Source organism: Montipora foliosa, chromosome 6, assembly GCF_036669935.1.
Source record: "Montipora foliosa isolate CH-2021 chromosome 6, ASM3666993v2, whole genome shotgun sequence".
Taxonomy (NCBI): domain Eukaryota; kingdom Metazoa; phylum Cnidaria; class Anthozoa; order Scleractinia; family Acroporidae; genus Montipora; species Montipora foliosa.
The window spans coordinates 58,237,293-58,256,083 of record NC_090874.1 but is presented as its reverse complement, the minus strand read 5'-3'; the positions used below and the strand labels follow the sequence as shown (position 1 = coordinate 58,256,083).

The window sequence follows — 18,791 nt, the reverse complement described above, 5'->3', positions numbered from 1 at the left end:
AGGTGCTTCAGATCGAACCGTAAATGAACAAACTTAACCCATTGCGAATATGTGTGAATGAGACCCTGATTCGTTCGGCAGTTGAATTTTGAATTTGAAATAAGCAATATTTAAACTATGGCGATTCGAGAATTTTAAAAACGTGCCAAAGCTAACCAGGACTCAATCGCGCGAGCGTTTATCGAAGTTTGGGTAAACCGGCACGTATAACGAGCTAATCTATTGTCTTTACTTGACGAAGGTCAAAAAAAAAGAAAAGAATTCACCCCCCTTGAGAGCCTCGATAGGCCTGCCTTAGGACAAAATTATCGATTAACAGAGCCCATATAATTCTTGTGAGACATCCGATAAGGCGGTCGAGGCTTCCATGTTTTTGTTTTTCTCTCACGCAAAATTATTCCACGCTTTATCGGCCGGTTGTTGAGAGCAGATTTTACCACCAACTTACATGTGAACGACAAATGACAGTAATTAGAATTACTTACCTTTATAGCAGATGACTTGTCAATGTTTGCGAACGAACACGTCCATGCTTGTTTGATTCGATGTTGACTTTTTCCTAGAGAGCCGTGATCTTTTGACAGCCTTTCTTTGTTTTCTCGGCCGTAGAAAATCTGAAACGAAGCGATTAACGAGGATTAGTGGCGAGGGACCATCTCTAATCAGTTACAAAGAGCTGCGCAAACTCTCATGAGGCTGCCAAAACTTTTAAACATTATTTTTCGCAGATTGTCTTAAGATGCGTCTGGACAGAGATCTGTCATCCCCAATTGCAAATCCATGGTTCCTTTTCTAGTAATAAACCTCGCCCACGGAGATAAGAATCACTTATGTCGCGAAAACGGATGCGCCGTAGATATTGCTCGAATATATTGCAAAGTAAATTTTCCGCACCACTGAAAAGAGAATAATCACGCAACTGCATACATCAAGGTCACAAGTCATCAGTAAAAGCAAAAAACAACAAGAGCATGAAGAGACGCGGTCGTAGTTTGTAACATCAAATGTCCCGCAAAGGTTAATTTACAAAAATAAAACAACGCCGGCGGGCTCACCTGTAATTTTTCCTGTTGTCTTTCGCTTTCTGAGTTGCCTCGCGGACTTTCCTGAATAGCATTTTCCACTTTCGAGTTTGTCGCTGTCGATGTCATCCGATATCGTACGATCCGTCGTGCCCAAACTTGTAGTCGTACTAGGAGTAACATCAGCGCGTTCGGCGACTGCAGCAGTCTCTGAGCGTTCATTTGAAGTTTCAATTTCGCTTACAGGGGACGAAAATCTCGAGGCTTCTATTTCTCTAGTCAAGTCTGAGAACATTCTTTCCCAAACATATCTGCCAACCAATGGAATTCCATTTTCAAAATCGAAGTTCCAGGTTCGAGTGGCTTCCTCAAGCAGTTTTCTTTTATCTCGAAGTAAATCTGCTCTCAGCTGCTCGTGGTCGTTCGGCCCAAACAGCTGTCTGCAAACTGACCGACTTGGCACAATGTTTGGTCTCTCTCGCCGAGGACAGGACGGCAAAACATTTCGCTGCGATGAAGCCATCTCTTCCTTTACGACTATCGATCGAGTAATCAATCCCTCAACACGTAAGCTTTGCGTAACTGCAATAAATAGCGATGAGTAAAGTCATCACAGTCATCTTATTGGTCGAAATTTCGTATCTATGGCAACAACACCAAGTTACTTCGTTTTGGCGCGAGAATCCTTTTGTTACACGAAAAGGAAAGGTAACAATTGATAAATATTTCAATGATCTTCAAACAGCTTCCGTTTAAATGCCGGTGGCGTTCTTCTTATGCGAAATAAATCGAAAACTAACAAGCTAAAGATCCAATTTTGTCAGTGCAGTGATATCATGCTTTCATAAAATTGCTCAGTACATGTATATTGATTTTACGAGCTTTGTATAAGTGTTGCTATGTTCTGACGTCTTAGTTCTATAAATGATGGCACTGGTTCAAGGCTTTTATCGTATTCCGACGCTTGTCTTTTAAACTTTCGCGATAAAAGTTTTCTGAATCTCTTTTTTTTTTCAGAAACAATAGAATTGAAAAGATATAAATTTACAGTTAAAAGAGCCAGATGTCATACACTCGACACGTGTACATTAACATGTGAATAGTCTTTTCACTGCCAGTTCTGCTTTGAAATTACCACTATCGCCAAAGACCTTAAAACAACTCTTTTTGGTAGAGTGAAAGATATCATATCTTCCTAACATCGTGGAATGCAATAAGTTTGTGTTTATACCCACAATTTAATATCCAATTAAGGTTAACCAATGAAGACTTAAGGGACCACTTGTTTGTTTGGGGTTAGTGATTGCTTTCATTTCATTGAAACTTTTCCCGATTAACTTTCTTTGTTCTCGAACGCAAAGCGCACGTGGCGAATTCCTTAAAACAACAATCGCTCAAGTCGCACAAAGAACACTTGTAACTTTAGACTTCTTTCATTGCCCAGAACTGTCGATAAAGACTTTGGGCGGTTTGTTCAGCTCACTCAGTAACATATTGATTATGTTTTCAATGCTGACATTCCTTCATCAGACACCCAATATTAATAACCAGTCTCACACAGACCATGTAGTTCATTTAATCTCTCTGAAAGAAATTCCGTTGTGAAACGACCACTACCCTAGAGATGGAACAAAAAAAACGTATCAGACAAAAAAATAAACAAGCGGTAGATAAATCCGTCATGTGCATTTTCAATTATCGCAGATCAGTTATTAATTTGACAAAATTTACCTTGTTATCGACCAGGATTACACAATCCAGAGGCACACGCGTAATTCGAAAAATTTAAAGGTCCCAACGCCAAATTTAAACTTCTTCTGACATATTAATGCCAATGCGGAGTTATTTGTTCGCTGATAAAGCTCTGAATTGCGGATTTCTCATTTATGAGGTCGATCGCGTTTTTTTAAAAATCCTAAAGGATGGTTTCAGCCATCCCCTGAGGCACCATGCATGACCCCCCTCCTTGCACCAAAGCTCAACCCACCCCATTACCGCATCTCCAGGTGTCCATCGTGGTAACATCTCGTATGAGAGAACTTATGCTTTGATATTCAATCATGAAACATTGTTTGCCTTGGTGTCCGGTCATTTAGACTTATGACAACAAACAACTCGACCTAATAGCAAACTCGTTGGTCCAGGTACGTTGCTCAACTCGCGTCAGTAGCCTGGACAAAGTATTTCCTGCTGCCGATTTCAAAGTCACTAAAAATATATAATTTAACAGTCAAATCATTTTGCAAAACAACTGACTGTGTCGATAGACTTAATTTCCGCGCGCAAGTTGCGCAAACGGTTTTTTCTCTTTCAGAGGAGATTAACCATACAGCTACAACAATACAAGACACGTGCGGGATTTATTAAGAAAATCAGTCTACAATGAGCTTTCATTTTCTAGCTACGCCATGCTGATGAGGCCCAAAAGGCCGAAACAGCTGTCCGTGGCTGCTAATTGACTGGGTGAAATGGTTGTGCGCATGCGTGATGTGTTGGCCAAACCGGGTTGGTGTTAGCGTGTGTCAGCTTGCTTTTATTGTCTTTTTTTTTTGTCTTTTTAATTTGACTTTGCCACACTCTCTGTCCTCTAGGGAATTGACGCGCGCTAAGGTACAACGTCTACGCCGGTTTCTAAGTGACTTCTAAGGGTTCATTGATGAAGATGACCTTTATACAATTCGTTTCTGGAGCAATTTTATGCCTGAGATAACATGATTGTAGCAAGGCTGCGGAAGCTCGGCAGAGTTTTCATCACCATATGCATTAAGATGAAAATCCTCGAGTAGTATCTGCAATTGTCGAGATGATTGGCCGTCACTTTTACACTTAAGACGCCTTCTATGTCTCACCCATTCTCCTCGACCAGGCTCGGAAATAGTCACTTCTTCAATTCATTTACACTTGCGTTTAGACGGAAATCGCTGATCGTATTAAATCGCGGTAAATATTGAAACAAAAAATCACTTGTGAAATACGAGAAACTGGTGTAGTATGAAATCAGAACTTTTTAATTTTCTGACAAAATATCTTTATCCTTCAGAAAGGGTTTAATTTCCTCGACGATGCTTCGTTTCGGAAAACCTCCAAGACGCAGTTTGAGTGCCTTATCATGAGTTATAAGCAATGGGGTTTGCTCTAGACTACCAGAAGGCTGCCACCAGTTATATTGAGCTCAGCCTTCGTTTATTTCATGCGTACCCCATAATAAATGAGCGTGACTATTGTAGTTAAAAAACTTTACACAAACGCACGCAAAGCAATTATCAATGAGTTCAGGGGTGCTTGTTGCATGCAAGAAAATGTTACAGCTAACGAACTTTTGGCAAGTATTAATTGCCGTCACTAAAACTCACAAAAACACCTTCCCGAGTTTAGGAGTTTCAGAGATCTTGGTGCTATTGTCTCCTTGAGTCCCTCTTGCAAACGGCTTGTCTTTTATTTTCCCTTGCAGAAAGTACCTTCAACCAAATGTGTGGAACCCCGACAACATGAAAGATCAAAATTTAATCATAGACACTTTGTATTCTTTGGATATGGATGCACGGTGTATAAGTCAGTGTTTGCTCGCTATGTATTGAGTATTCTTTCATCTTACCTCAGCGCGTTTCTTCAAATTTGTGTGCTTTCTGCAAGCCAGATGTCCTCCATGTCGCTGACAAACAGGAATACGGAATTTTCTTTTGTACTTGATACCAAAACTGACAGCTGTCAATTAACACGCAACTCGGTCTCACGACCAGATTAATTAAACATCCTTCATGTGCCACACCTTACCTTGCCGCGGTGACTGGCATAAGCCGAATGGCGAAGGCCTCTCTTCTAAATTTACCCATTCCATGAGTAATTATTCATTGAGAACGCGCGGCGATGAAAAGAAAACAAAAAAACAAAAACAAAAGACAAATGGCGAAAATGAACTTTCAAGCAAATTATTATGTAATTTAAGAGGGAACCATGCTCTGATTACGCTCATGTTGTTTTATTTTAATTTTACACGATCTCTTTCCCTCTCATATAATGACTTTTGGTCCATTTTTGAATCGGTTCTTTCTTTGACAGGCCTGTTAGCCGTTGTTGCTCGGCGATCAATAATTTTTACGGGAGAATTTCGAAGTATTAACTCCTTGGACTGGTAGAGGACCGTTGAAGTGTCCTGGCCTCTGCTTTTTGCTCTGTCTTCATCATTTTCCCTTCTGGTGCTTTTCAAAAAGAAGCGCATGATAACATTCAATTTTGTTTGCTACAGCACGCAGCAACAGTTAATGTTGAAAAGAAATGTGTCTTCTTTTTACTCACATGTAAATGAAAACGCGAATCTTAAACAGGTCTTCAGACAAAGCGTTGTAAGGAGAGACAAGAAAGGCGGATGAAAAACACGTGTGCCTTTGTCTCGGTTACCTAAGCAATCAGGCATTTCTTGCCTCGAATGCATTTGTTTCTTTTCAAATTCCTTCTTTTTTTTATAAATTTAATTCAATTAAATCGACAAAGTTTAAGGGTTTCGATTTGCCAGTTCGCCGAATCGAACCGATCTTATCAGTCCGAGCAAAAGGCAATGTTTTCATTTATAGTGCATTATGGCCGCGAGCTTCTTCACCTCACGGTTTTAAATTGGCACTAAGTAGTTTGCATCGCGCATAACTATATTATGCACATTGAAGCTGAGCAAGCCTCTTGTTCCATTTTGTGGAACTGGCCATCTGCGTGTTAAAGTCAGACGATGTAAAATGAGGCACCTGTTTTTCTTTTTTACACACCATCCGTTCCCCCCTTCTTTCATAATTTTCGTCTTCAGCGGCTTCCTCTTTGTTCTTTGTCATTATCATTCCCCTCGAGCCCATGGGCTCCTGTTTTCCCTAATATCTGCTTACCATTAACCTTGCCCAATAAATGCGACCACCATCAAAACCCAGCAAAGCTAATTGAGTTATGCCCTAAATGGAGATTCATCCAGATTTCCAATAACTGGAGGCAGTACTGTCAGTTTGGTTCCGGACCTAATTTGGCCGGCTTTTTCTAATCGCCAGTGTTCTAGGCGGAGCTAACTTCCGCTCTATAATTCTTTCAGCACGCGTTTCTGACATAAAGAGGAAATGTAGACTACAGTTTCAACATTGCTTAAGGTCTTTGTGGTTTTCCTATGACGTAAGAATATTAGGCTCATTTGTATTTACTCAAAAATGGGCAATAAGTGCTAAGATGTTCTTCGTTAATTATCTCAGCTGCCTGTCCGAAAAGAAATTGCTTCTCTTCATTAAAAATTTTCTGTAATTATATACACGGAGTTCGCATGAGCACAGGAAGATTTTATTGTATCGCAACTATCTAAAGGAAATATCTTGAGGTTGCAGAGGACAAAAAACTTGTAGAGGCTCTTTTATCGAGCTGCGATTAATTACACTCCAGGTGTTCATTAAAAAAACCGTCTTTCAATGGAACTTCAAATCGCTTCATATATCTGCAGTTCAAATATGATGTTTTAAACATTCTCTGACTTGCTTTCATCTCTATTGAAATGAATATAACACGCACTATCCTTCAACCAGCTCCATGCAATATAGCGTGATAACTAAATTTAGTGGACTCGAGAGCAGTGAGCGATGCAATCGCGTCGTTATTTATGTGTTCGAATCCCGTTTATATATATAATTGACCACGGTATTTTTTCAAAGAACTCTATTTTGCAACTGCTCAACTGCGCATGCTGAACTGAACTGGCATTTTTTTTTTGTACGCGTTTCCCTCGAGCTTTAGAAAACTGAACCCGTTTTGTACCAGTTTCGATTCCATTTTATCTTCAGAAGATCAGTAACGCCTCAGGCAGAAAGCAAACCATATGTTTTTATGCCCATCATGAATTTACTTTTATCTTACACATTTAATAAGCGCCACATTTTTCTTCCTTTTGGTTGGAAAAGATATTTTCAGTGGACTCTGGTCAGTGTATCCGCCGGCATAGCCATTAGTTACAAAGCAGGGGATCTTCTGCTTGTATATCACCGAGTAGAGCACTTGTCAGATTAGGATCTTTATCAAGATTGTTCCTCTGTAAGAGTTAATTTACCGAATTATCTTTGCAACCTCGGCAGACTGTTTTTAATTATACGAAATCGATAAACCCTATCACTTCTTGGTCCCCAAAAGGGCTTTTTGATTGCTTCGAGAGTGTTAATTATTTTTTCCGGTGTTTGATTAGAGTGGATTGATGGACTTCGATTATTGCTTCAACGGCAACTTTCAGTTTTTCATTTCAAGTCGGTGTGATCTCTCTTTTAAAAGTTAATCTCAATGTTGTAAAAGTCAGTAAGCTGAAACGTGTTCTTACCCTGTCAGCTGCCTGCAGCAGGATTCGGTGAGGTTCGGCTTTTTTTTCCTCCTTCCACTGTCCTTCTGTTTGCTTGAATACTTTGAACCCAAGCTCAAGATGCAGGGGTTATTTATAATCTCTATTAAAATAACGCAGGGCCTTGTAAATGATAAGAGTTTAATGTTCTCATACAATAGCGATGATTGGATTGACATGATTAGGGGTAAGATCAATATCAAAGTTGTTACCCCACTTAGAACACGCGCGGAAGTCGCTTTGGGCAACATCCCATGAGGGTCCATGTATCTGGCAGAGACAGTGGCTGCAGAAACGTCGATTGGCACTTGATTCCAAACGAAGTTTCTGTAGGCAAAGAATTGAAGTTTTCCGACTGAGGGTCAGTGGGGCGTTTGGTCCTAAAAAGTGGGGTTATGTTTAACAGATTTGATATCAATACACGGAATGAGATGGTCTCACGTGATTCGCGCGCTGACTGTTCCTTCCGATAACAAATCATCAACCGCAATTTATAAACATATTTAAAATACGACATGAAGAATACAACTTCTGCTGAAAGGGATTTATTTTTCCCTGACCCGCAGGCATTGACATCAACATGCACCGCCTCTCTTTACACGGTTTACAGCTCATAAATTGAAAAATTTGCCTTTAACCAGTGACCCATTAATTATCTTGGTATACTCTGAATCGCATAGTGTTGCGGAAGAAGCTCTGTACGTTCCTGACATCCAACTTTCAGCACGCATTTTTTTTAGCTAAGAATAATTTCCTGTTATCGCGATTAACATCCTTTTTTGGCATTCGTTTTCCCCAATTGTTCCTCGATGGGTCCCCAATTGTTTGTACGTCCATTGTTCGCGAAGAGCCGATAAAAAAAGAATCATGCACCATGGTATCTTGATGCTTAAGTGATAAAGTTAATATCGTACGCAGATTAATATTAGTGACAAGGTCGGGCAGATCCAACTCATCACTGAAACAACGATTAAAAGAAAAAAAAAAAACATGTATTTCCTTTGGGTTGTGTCAATACTCTGGTTAGTGGTCGCTCAGGAGATCTTCCGCTCAGCTAGCACTCCGAGGGTCCGCTCTGAAGAGGGGAGAATTTTTTGTTTCGATTTTTGTCGTTATTCTCCTGTAATGTTATATTCAAATGTTTGGCATCTTTCCTTCGTTTATGGTGGAAATTAGTAAAAAAAAAATATGGAACTTGCGAAAGCTACGAAAGGGACATCTTTGTTGTTTGTTTTTCGAAATTAAGAGAATTTCAGACTGAATAGGGAATATACGCTAACTCCTAGAGACACTGAAGACTCGCTGAGCACCACATTTTAAAACCAAATTTTAACGTTTACTTCTTAAAAACCTTCTCCGCAATACAATTAAAACAAAACAGAACACATAGACTCAACTTAGCCACAGTTCCACGATAGTCGTCACATAACGTTCTCATTTGCTTGTTTTCGCAAAATTGTTTTCAATGTTGTTGTGTTTTTTATCGTGATATTGGATGCGATCCCTTGACGTCCGAATAAAGTTGACTAGCAAGTTCCCGTGCTACTCTGGCTTTACTACAAACTGTTTGTAGTAAAGACAGACAACAATGTGATATCAACACGAACAAACAAGCAAATGAGAACGTTGTGTGACTGCGTGACGATCATCGTGGAAATGCGGTTCTGTTTTTTTTGTCTCAAGAAGTAAACATAACAACTCTATTTTGAAGTGTGGAGCTCAGCGAGTCTTCAGTGTTTCTGGCAGTTGGCGTATATTTCATAAACTCCAATTTCAGCATTTTCGAAAAGCAAACTCCGACTTTCAGTCAGATGCTCGCAAAAACCAACTTCGATTTTTAAACACAAAAGTAAACAAATTCGATTTCGAGAAAAAAAAAATGTCCCTTAATGAACTTTCATTGCTTCCGTAAGAGAAAAGAGAAAAATAGTTAACGTTTTGGACTAATTTCCACCATAAATGAAGGACAAATGCCAGTCATTCGAAAACAACAGTACAGGAGCATAACGACGAAAATTGAAACAAAAAAAAATGAGGAAAAAAAAGGCACCACGACCCCGGCCCCGTACATATACGTGGAACCTTAGGAAGACGTTGTTGATGTTGTTTTTTTTTAAATAAACAATCATTTTTAAAAATTTTTGCTCGAGATTTTATATTCCGTCTTTTAGGATTTGGGGTGATTTTCCGTCATTCCGCCATTCCATGTTTTAGGGTCTCCCCTGTTGTCTGGCTATTTATACTTATTTGTTCTCAACCCTGCGCAGCCATCAAGTCAAAAACAATTGAAAAGTTGACTAATTGTTGTCAGTCAAGAATTAATTTGAAAGAGAGCTTGCTTCTCATTTTTTGGTTAGTAGCCAAAACGCTGGGGCCGGTGGAACCCCGCAAATGCCGCCAACCTTTTAAAAGCCATGGCAGGCGGAGCCCATGAGTAGGACCGAGCAACTCCCATACTAAAGGCTGGTTTTCACTAGCGACGGAGTCGGATTCGGAGTCATAACAACGCTTATGACCTAGTGAAAATTAAAGATCGGAGTCGTAAGCGGAGTCATAAGCTCGTCGGAATCGGAGTCGGAAGAATCAGAACGTTCCCATTTTCTTCCGACTCCGCTTATGACTCCGTCGCTTACGATCCAGTGAAAGCTAGATTGTCGGAGTCGGAAGCAGAAGCGGAAGAACCAACCAATCACAATTCTTGGAATCGATGATTGTGATTGGTTTATTCTATCGCTTCTGCTTCCGACTCCGACCAATGATGCAGTTTTCACTGGATCGTAAGCGACGGAGTTATAAGCGGAATCGGTGTTCTGCTTCCGACTCTGACAGTTTGATTTTCACTAGATCGTATCGCTCTGCGCTTCTGATTACGACTCCGACTCCGACTCCGTCGCTAGTGAATTTTACAGACCAATCTATTTTTGACTGGTTCGGTGACGCGTCAAGTTAGTTTCCTGTGATTGGTCATCGGGTTCCTGCGGGAGTGTCATTCGCGGGAAATTCAATATAAAAGTAAATCGGTCTATGAAAACGTGAAGACAGGCATATATGAGAGTTGCTCGCGCCTAACTCATGGCTCCTGGCCATGGAAAATTGGTCGCATTAACGGCGCAGAGTCCAATTATGGCCTGCAGCTAAATGAATACTGTACCCGAGTCCTTTAATTCTGCTGTAAATCAACCGGACAGTCTCATTTTATCAGACTTAACTGATCAGAGTGCAATGTAAATGTGCTAAGTATCTACCCCATATGAATCGAATATGAACCATGTGAGCGTTAGCCCTATTAATGGAAATGGGCCCACACAAGGACAGAGAAAAGCTCTGACCAGAGTGGGAATTGAAGTCATTGAACCCACGACCTTCGGGTTAGATCACCGCTGCTCTACCGACTGAGCTACAAGGTCAGACGGGAGCAGACTGTGGGACCTGAAGATGTTAAAGTAGTTCCTGCTTTAAAATATGTTAACATTAATTCAGCATGATTTTCGTTATTGATTGATTTCAGAAGCTGAATCATGACCTATATTTGTAGCAATTCTTGGTAATGAATAGATTACGGGGAAGCAATACATTGCCGCTTACACTTGAATTTTAATTTGCGTTAGCAATCATGAAAGTGGTGAAATAGTCACAAATATTTGAACAAGGAAGGATTACGTTTTTGCAAACGTTGGCCGTGTAGCACTTATATTTCAACAGAATTAATTGATTAGAGTGCTAGTTTTGTACCTCATATGAACCATGTGAGCGTTAGCCCTACTAATGGAAATGGGCCCACTCATGGACAGAGAAAAACTCAGACCAGGGTGGGAAGTAAATCCACGACCTTCCGGTTAGATCACCGCTGCTCTACCGACTGAGCTACAAGGTCAGACGAGAGCAGGTCATGGGAACTGAAGATAATAAAGTCACGGCGATGAACATGTACGAGTACAAGGAAGAATTACGTTTTTATGATCAGTTAAGTGTGTTCAAATATTAGTGCTACACGGCCAACGTTTGCAAAAACGTAATCCTTTGGCCTTTTTGGAGCCAGGGATTCGATTCGAAATTGTAAAGAAATATGGTAGCGGGATTCGGGATTGCATTTATGAACGGGACGCGGGATCCGGGAAATCGTCACTTAAAAGCCGCGAGATCCGGGATTTTTGACGCCGAAAATTTCAAGTTAAAATAAACTCAACTTTCTCCGTCGCCAACGACGAAGACGTCCGGAAATTTCAACCACGCTGACACGTGCCTTTTGTGAACCCTATGGAGTGATCTTTGTCGTATACTTTGACCGTAATAACATCCACAAACTTTAGAAATGCAGCCAAAGAGGGTCTTAAAAGAACAACTCATTGGGCGACGTACTATTTTACAAATCCTAAGTCATAGTATCCTGTACCCGAACGCGCAATGTTTCTCTCGTCAATGCCTATCATGCAGCCTTTGACACCTGTGACGATGACGTCACAATTTAAACAGAGCATTAGGGATTGGGCCCAGAGGTTTGGCGCAGTACATACATCATACAGCGCTCTGTCAGAAAACAAACTGCGATGGCAAAAGCCGGAACGCTGCCTTCCTATCTCTACCGCAGAGATGTTTAACCAGGGGATTCGGTCTCGCTTGAGCCAGACGAAGAAGAAAACGTTCTTAAGTACGATTCGTCTAGCAGCGATTAAGATTCACTTGGTAATGAAAACGACGAAGCTGACAATGAAGTTGGACTTCGAAGCCAACTTCTTTCTGGAAACGGTTTCCCGGTACTAGAAAGAACTATTCGCTTCAATAACTTACAGAATTATATCCAAAGCCATTGCTATGATTTACTGAAAAGTCTGAAAACACTTCTTAATGGATGCTACTAAAAACACTTTTAAATTATGATTATTTTAATGACTAGAGAGTTAAATCTTCACTCATACGACAAGCATGAAACGGCAGTGATGACCACGTGACCACTTTGCTCGCCTTTCGAAACGCCTGCTTTTCGCAGTTTGCCATTTTTAGCTTGACGGGCATTGTTTTCATACTAACTAGGAATGTTAGGAAGAAAAGTATTCTTGTAGATGATTGTGTACATTAGCACTCATATCACCGTTTTATGGAAAACTGATGCTTAATCTCTCTACTGCTTAATTAAATCTAAACTTACAACCGAGTTTAACAAAGTGGAACATGTGAACAGATTCAACTACTAGTATTAAATCATGGACAATCACGCATTATTTCGCTTTCAAACTGTAATTGCGAGTTGCTTTTATTAATCATTACGGTCAATTGGATCATAGAGGTTGCTGGAAAAGACTAACAAAACGTATTCTAAATCAGCTGTAGTTGTACCGTCAAGTTCCTATAGTAACGACCCCCGAAAGTAACGACCCCCGAAAGTAGCGACCCCCCGAAAGTAGCGACCTCCCGAAAGTAGCGACCACCCCCGAAAGTAGCGAAACAAAGTTTTTCAAATGGTGCTATTAATTTGTCAATCAAGAGTCAAAATTTTAATGTACAATAATATGTTCCTGCAGTTTCACAAACTGTTCACGATAAAGCGCTTAAATTTACAACAAGGGGCAGCTTTATGCCACCAATCATCCTTGACATCAGTTCACTGAAGTAGCGATGAAAGAAATACCGTAAACCGGTATAATTTCGTATTAACAACAGGAACGTTTCTTCAAATTGAAACTGAGAACTCTATATAGTTTTCTATATAGTTTTTTGCTGTATTTATCATTGTTATCTTCTTTTTATGAAACACAATGTATACACATGGAATGCAAATAAAATGTTGTTCATTTTTTAAATTTTATGTTGTTCATTTTTATTTCGGAAAAAAAGGCTCGCGTCAGCTCTATTTGTAAACGATTTTTGTTCCCCGAAGGTAACGACCCCCCGAGAGTAGCGAACCCATAAGGCTGCTAATTCCGAAAGTAACGAGGGTCGCTACCATCGGAACTCTACGGTAATTGACGACGAAGTTGGACATTATGTTGTGACGTCATGATCGTGATCGGGATTGGCCGACAAAAACGTTCGGAAGGAAGGAAAAATTTTGGTCGGGAAGGCTTGATTGAAGAACCCTATTGGGGACCCTCCTTATAATCACCTCTTGCGATTTTCCATTGCCTACACCATCTATTTTCAGATCATCATATGCATGGCATTATCAACTTGGGTGCTTTCCATTATGCCTGACCATCAGGTCTGAGACCTGTGGAACTAACCAAGGAAAAATGGAACGATATTTTTCATAAAAAGTCAATTTCCAACCGGACCGAAGCGTTCCATTTACGTTTCGACCGAAATTTCGGTTACATCACAGTGAAATGGGACTGGAAACCCCGGCTGGAAACGAGAATTTTGCAAATGGAACGGCAAGTTTCGGTCAGACCGGACCTTCGCGCACGAAGAGGTCTGGAACCAAGCGCTTCATCTGTCCGCCATATTGGAATAATTTCATATTGGAAGTTTGGTTGTCGTAAATTATACAGACTTGTACAGGGGGCCTTTTCCAGGTTTGTTTTTTTCCAAATTCTGTTTTGTTGAGCAGTTGGTTGAGCATCGGGCTGTCATGCGGGAGGTCGTGAGTTCGACTCACGCCGGACCAACAATAACTGAGGAGAATGTGCTGCCTTTGTAATTATATCTGCTAATGGTTAGACTTTCAAGTCTTCTCGCATAAGGACTGTAAACTGCAGGAGGTCCCGTCTCATAACCCTTGTTGGAAATTAAATAGTATGGGACGTTAAAGAACCCACTCACTATTCGTAGTCCCCGGTGTTGTGGTCTGACCTTATGTGGACGGGGCATCTTTCACTTAGCTTACTAAAAACAAAAATTGTAAACTGTGTAATAAGCAGTCTGGCTAAAGTCCCCCGAAAAACATTGTAAATTAGTCCTGAAAATCCTCGAAGGGAGAGACTAATAGCTAATAATTGTAATTGTTTAACACATTAAATGAAAGCCTTAATTTAAAAGCATTAATTTAAAGTTAAGTTACAATTGAACCCACTGGGAACTCGGAAAAATCCGAGCCCCAGATGGGATTTGAACCCACGACCCTCCGTGATCTTGTACGGATGCTCTAACCACTGAGCTACTGGAGACTCTGTGGTGAGCAAGGGTGAAATGTAGGTATTTGACTCGAGCTGCATCACGCAGCCACAGAGTCAAATATTGACTGACAGCATAGCTCAATTGTAATTGTAATTGTAAAGGTAAGCCTCATTTTCTTTGCGTGCCATGCTCATACCTAAGTTATGTACACTTTCTTGAAGTTTGAACTGCATATCTCCTAGTAGCTTTTAAAAGGACTACATTTGTGTCTGACTCACAGAGGCAAAGTTGTTATTGCTACTGAATCAGGGAAATTGTTCAACTATATTGCTTGTTTTTCAGAACTTTTTTTTGTTAAGGGTTTGCCATGTGCAAGTGAAGTTACTGTTAGTGTCAAAAAATTATTGCCAATATTGAATTGAAGAAAGCTTTTCAAAAGACCGATATACGTAGATCGATTGGGGAAGTAGATAGAAACTATATTACCGTGTCAATAGTGACCTAGCCTGGGAAAATCCCATACTAATTTGGGTACACAAAGTAACGTCCAGTATAAAATTTAAAAAAATCCCACCAAAATTATGATGAGCAGAGAAAAAAAACCCTTGCAACCATGCATCGTTCACCAATTGTTGTATCACATTTGCAATTCTTGTTTTTAAATGTAGTTAAAGTTTTTTTAATCTCACATCTGGAGGTAATTTATATATAATTATATTTATACTTTAAGTTCAAGGCTGGAGGATTTTGAATTTATGTCATGCCTACCATGTCAACTGGTGATCTCTTTTTGGCTTGTTTTGTTTGTATAGTAGCATTAGGATAGTGCGTTATGATTGGCATATTTAGCAGACTGAATTCTACTGTATGTCCCACTTTCCAGCCTGCTAGATTTGAAAATTTTGATGTAACATTTTGTTGCCAACATGTCTTGACATGAAGAAAATTATAATGCAAAATTAACTTATGAATCTAAACTGTTTGAATTTGGTTATCAACTATTTTAAAAGGCCAATAAGATTTATTAGGTTTTCAGATTTTTGGTGGATGCCAATCATTTGTGGCTGATGAACAATCCATTTGAGTTCAACTTCCTTTATCTCTAGCCTGATTGCCTCAGAGATGTAATAAATGTCTTACTATCCTTATTTTCTCAATCTGTACTGTAAGTATTTTTGTCTGCATACTTCATGTTTGGGCTGTAAAGCCTGGTTTCCATATGATGTGCAATGGTGTGCATCGGTAGCTGTCTGCGTTAGTCTTATCACAGACGATCGTAAACACTGCAGGCAAATGTTTCCATTTAAATCTGAAGCTATCGCAGACAAGCCTACCACTAATTCTCTACGAAGCGAGGAGAAAAAGCCAATCACTTACCTTAAGTCTGATTGGACACAACAAGACACATGTTTCTAGATTCAACTTTCTAGATCATCCAGACTGTGTGCTGCAGATCACCGCAGAAGCCGGGAACAAATGTTTTCATATGTCTGCGACATGGGGCAGACGACCTATCAGTGATAGTGTTGCAGACTGACCGTAGACCATTGGAGATCATATGGAAACCAGGCTTAATTAAATCAACAGAAAAGACTCTGTAACTTGCAGTACAGACCTCAAACTCAGTTAGTAAGAAGTATGTTTCCTGACTGTCTTTAGAGGTTGCTGGCAAACCACCTATACACTGTAAGCATAGTTAAAGGTTACAAATTGCATTGGTTTGCCTTTGAGTCAACAAAACTCAGAAAATGAAAATGCTCTTGATACTGAGAAATACGGGAGCTGGCCAATCTGAGCCAGTCAGTCATGCAAGCCATGTGAGTCTCGCTTTTAAGTCTAAGCACCCATTTCAAATAGCATTGAAAAACAGTATTTAAGTCAAAGCACCCATTTTGAAACAGTTAGTTTTCAATAACTGGGTGACTTGCATGTTGATTCGCATGGGTCGCCATGTTGGCTTGCATGGCTCGCACATTGTCCTCACTCGCAATGCTGTACTTTCTGCTAATGTTGAGTACAATGAACTCCTTGTGATTACTTTTTTTCTGTTAGAAATGTTAGGGGGAGCGATTGCTGAAATCCCTAAACCAAAGAGGATCCATGTTATTTTGTCGAAAGTCATTGGTGGGACTATGGTTTTTTGGGTTCTATGGAGGCTGAAGCATGACTGGCATGAATTAGTGGTGAGTTATCTCTGTATGAATCTCCCTGTATGGTACTGAACATATGTACTGGGTATATATAACTTTGCATTGTAAGCGCCAGCACAGATTTTGTCATATTGTAGCCAGTGCTGGTTATTGTCATAACAGACTTGAATTTTACAAAAATATTATTATTGTTGATGAGCTCCAAGTTAGCCTCATTGGTTTGTATAGCTGTGTGAAAGACCGTCACACCATTATAATTTATGAGTTTGAGTACTATGATGATTCTACTAGTAGTAATTTCTCGGATTATTGAAGCGACTTTGGCAGTCGCTTTGAAAGCAAAGTAGAAGGGTAGGGAAGAAACAATCTTATAGGAACTAACAATCATGACTTGTGCAGTCATCATTTGTGCATATGACATATCAATGCACATATGATGTAATTCAAAATGGCAATGAAAAAGCAGACGAACGAAAGAACAGAAATTTGCTACAGCTCACCTTATGTACAGGATACCAAAGATTAGAAATTGTGTTCTCCTAATGTCAAAAACAATCATCAAAAAGATCTGGCCCTAGTTGTTCGAAGGGTGGATTGGACTATCCACTGGATAAATCACTATCCACTGGATAACTCAATCGGTTTTGGTAGACTAGTGTTTATCCACTGGATTGTGATTTACGGCAGCAGGTTCAAAACGCAGGTCACAGGTCGCAGGTCATTGTTTTACCTATACAGAAAGTATCCTAAACATTCGTAAAAGCGAACGTTAGGCCTAAAAACTTTTCTTTAGACCTAATTACATGTAGGCCTAAGGTTAGCTTTTATGAATGTTTAGGATACTTTCTGTATTGGCAAAACAATGACCTGTGACTTGTGTTTTGTACCTGCCGGATTATGTGTTGGATAGTGCTTAATCCACCTTTTGAACAACTGAGGCCTGTATTTTAATTCTAATCAGTGCCTCATCTGTTTACAGGGTCACAAATATGTGTTTGAGAAAGAAGATGAAGAGAAAGCAAAAGGGAAGCAGAGTGCTCATCATTGATAAAGGCCAAGTTGCTTTGGTTGTCCTTTGTTGCTACAAATGAAAGAACTTTGAGGTACTTTTAAGTAAAATGAAGAATCCGGAGGAAAGGAATTCCCAGTGTGAATGGTGGCTCTTCTGCTGCTGTTAGGAGGATGTTTGTAAATATCAATTTCTGGTTTTCTGATAATCATCAATAATTGTATTCAATGCACAATCTGGCTAAGATGAGTGATTAAAGTATCTTTGCTGTAATTTTCTATCAGTTTTCTCTTCCTTCTTCTTAATATTATTAATGGCCATGGGACAAATCCTCTGCAAATATATATATATATAAATTACATTTTTTGTTAGGCAAACATGGGTTCTTGGCATGTAATTGGGTAGTGTTGCAAAATGTGAAAGTCAAACTTTAGACTAAAAGGAGTGTAAGCTTCCTTTTTTTCTTGGCCTGGTATGTGAGGCTACTTGCTGCTCTAATTTTCTGAGAGTAAAGCTAAGTGTCACCCTCCCAAAACAATGTTTTTGCTTGTAGTAGCATTCTTCTTTTTAGCTTGTACATTTTGTTTTTCCATTTCACACCATGTGACATTACTCTAGGGAACAGTAAATTGTATTCCCCTGAGAATATCACATGGTCTGGAATGGCAAAACAAAACATTCAAGCGACCTAATTTAAGGGTCTATAATTACCCTGCAGAATTAATTAAATAACTAAACTAAAATTATCCTCTTTACATATTGGATATAGCTTTTCTTTTGATGGGTGGAATACCGAGACACCCTCACTGAGTGTCATGTCCTAAGGAATTCTACTTTCTTACTTCCAGGAATTTATGAGTGAGAAAATGGTAAAGTCCAAGTCCCTTTTAAGAAAGGTGCAAATAGTTTGTGATTCTACTTGTAATCTTTGTGAGTGGAAGTGGCTGCCCTGATTGAAAAATCAGGCAGATTTTTTGGGGAGGAAAAAATTACTTGAGGAGCTCACAGTGAGTCTGAGTTGAGGGCTATGATTGCTACCTGTAGTCAATATGTTGTCTTATTTATGTATATCCTTTTGCTTTTTCACTTAGTCTTTTTTTTACACTGCACTGTGAGAGCTAATAATCAGTTAAAAGGGGTGATGGTAGCTCATTAAAACAAAACATGATCATGGTGATGTCTTCACTCAGCCTTTGTTTGCTTTGGTTAAAAATACC

At 39.7% G+C, this 18,791-nt stretch overlaps 1 protein-coding gene and 1 long non-coding RNA gene across 4 annotated transcripts in view; one reads left to right on the top strand and one right to left on the bottom strand.

Annotated features, from left to right (window-relative positions):
• The window catches only part of LOC138007923 (cyclin-dependent kinase inhibitor 1-like), an 8,723-nt gene extending 1,275 nt beyond the window's left edge, over positions 1-7,448 (bottom strand). Inside the window, exons 1-4 of one of the 3 annotated variants that reach the window (XM_068855050.1) lie at positions 5,894-5,911; positions 2,586-2,640; positions 1,056-1,604; positions 486-614 (exon numbers count right to left, since the gene is read on the bottom strand). In XM_068855050.1, the coding sequence (XP_068711151.1) occupies positions 505-614; positions 1,056-1,604; positions 2,586-2,640; positions 5,894-5,896 (717 nt within the window). In that variant the 5' untranslated portion in view covers positions 5,897-5,911 and the 3' untranslated portion in view covers positions 486-504. Of the gene's footprint in view, positions 1-485; positions 615-1,055; positions 1,605-2,585; positions 2,641-5,893; positions 5,912-6,896; positions 6,916-7,347 lie in introns of those variants that run through there. The other 2 variants (XM_068855052.1, XM_068855051.1) reach the window with 2 other exon arrangements.
• A 6,314-nt stretch (positions 7,449-13,762) lies between these two features.
• LOC138007922 (uncharacterized) lies at positions 13,763-17,847 on the top strand. Its single transcript, XR_011124134.1, has 3 exons — positions 13,763-13,874; positions 16,468-16,598; positions 17,545-17,847. It is a non-coding gene; the product is annotated as an uncharacterized lncRNA (long non-coding RNA).
• Positions 17,848-18,791: the final 944 nt, after the last annotated feature.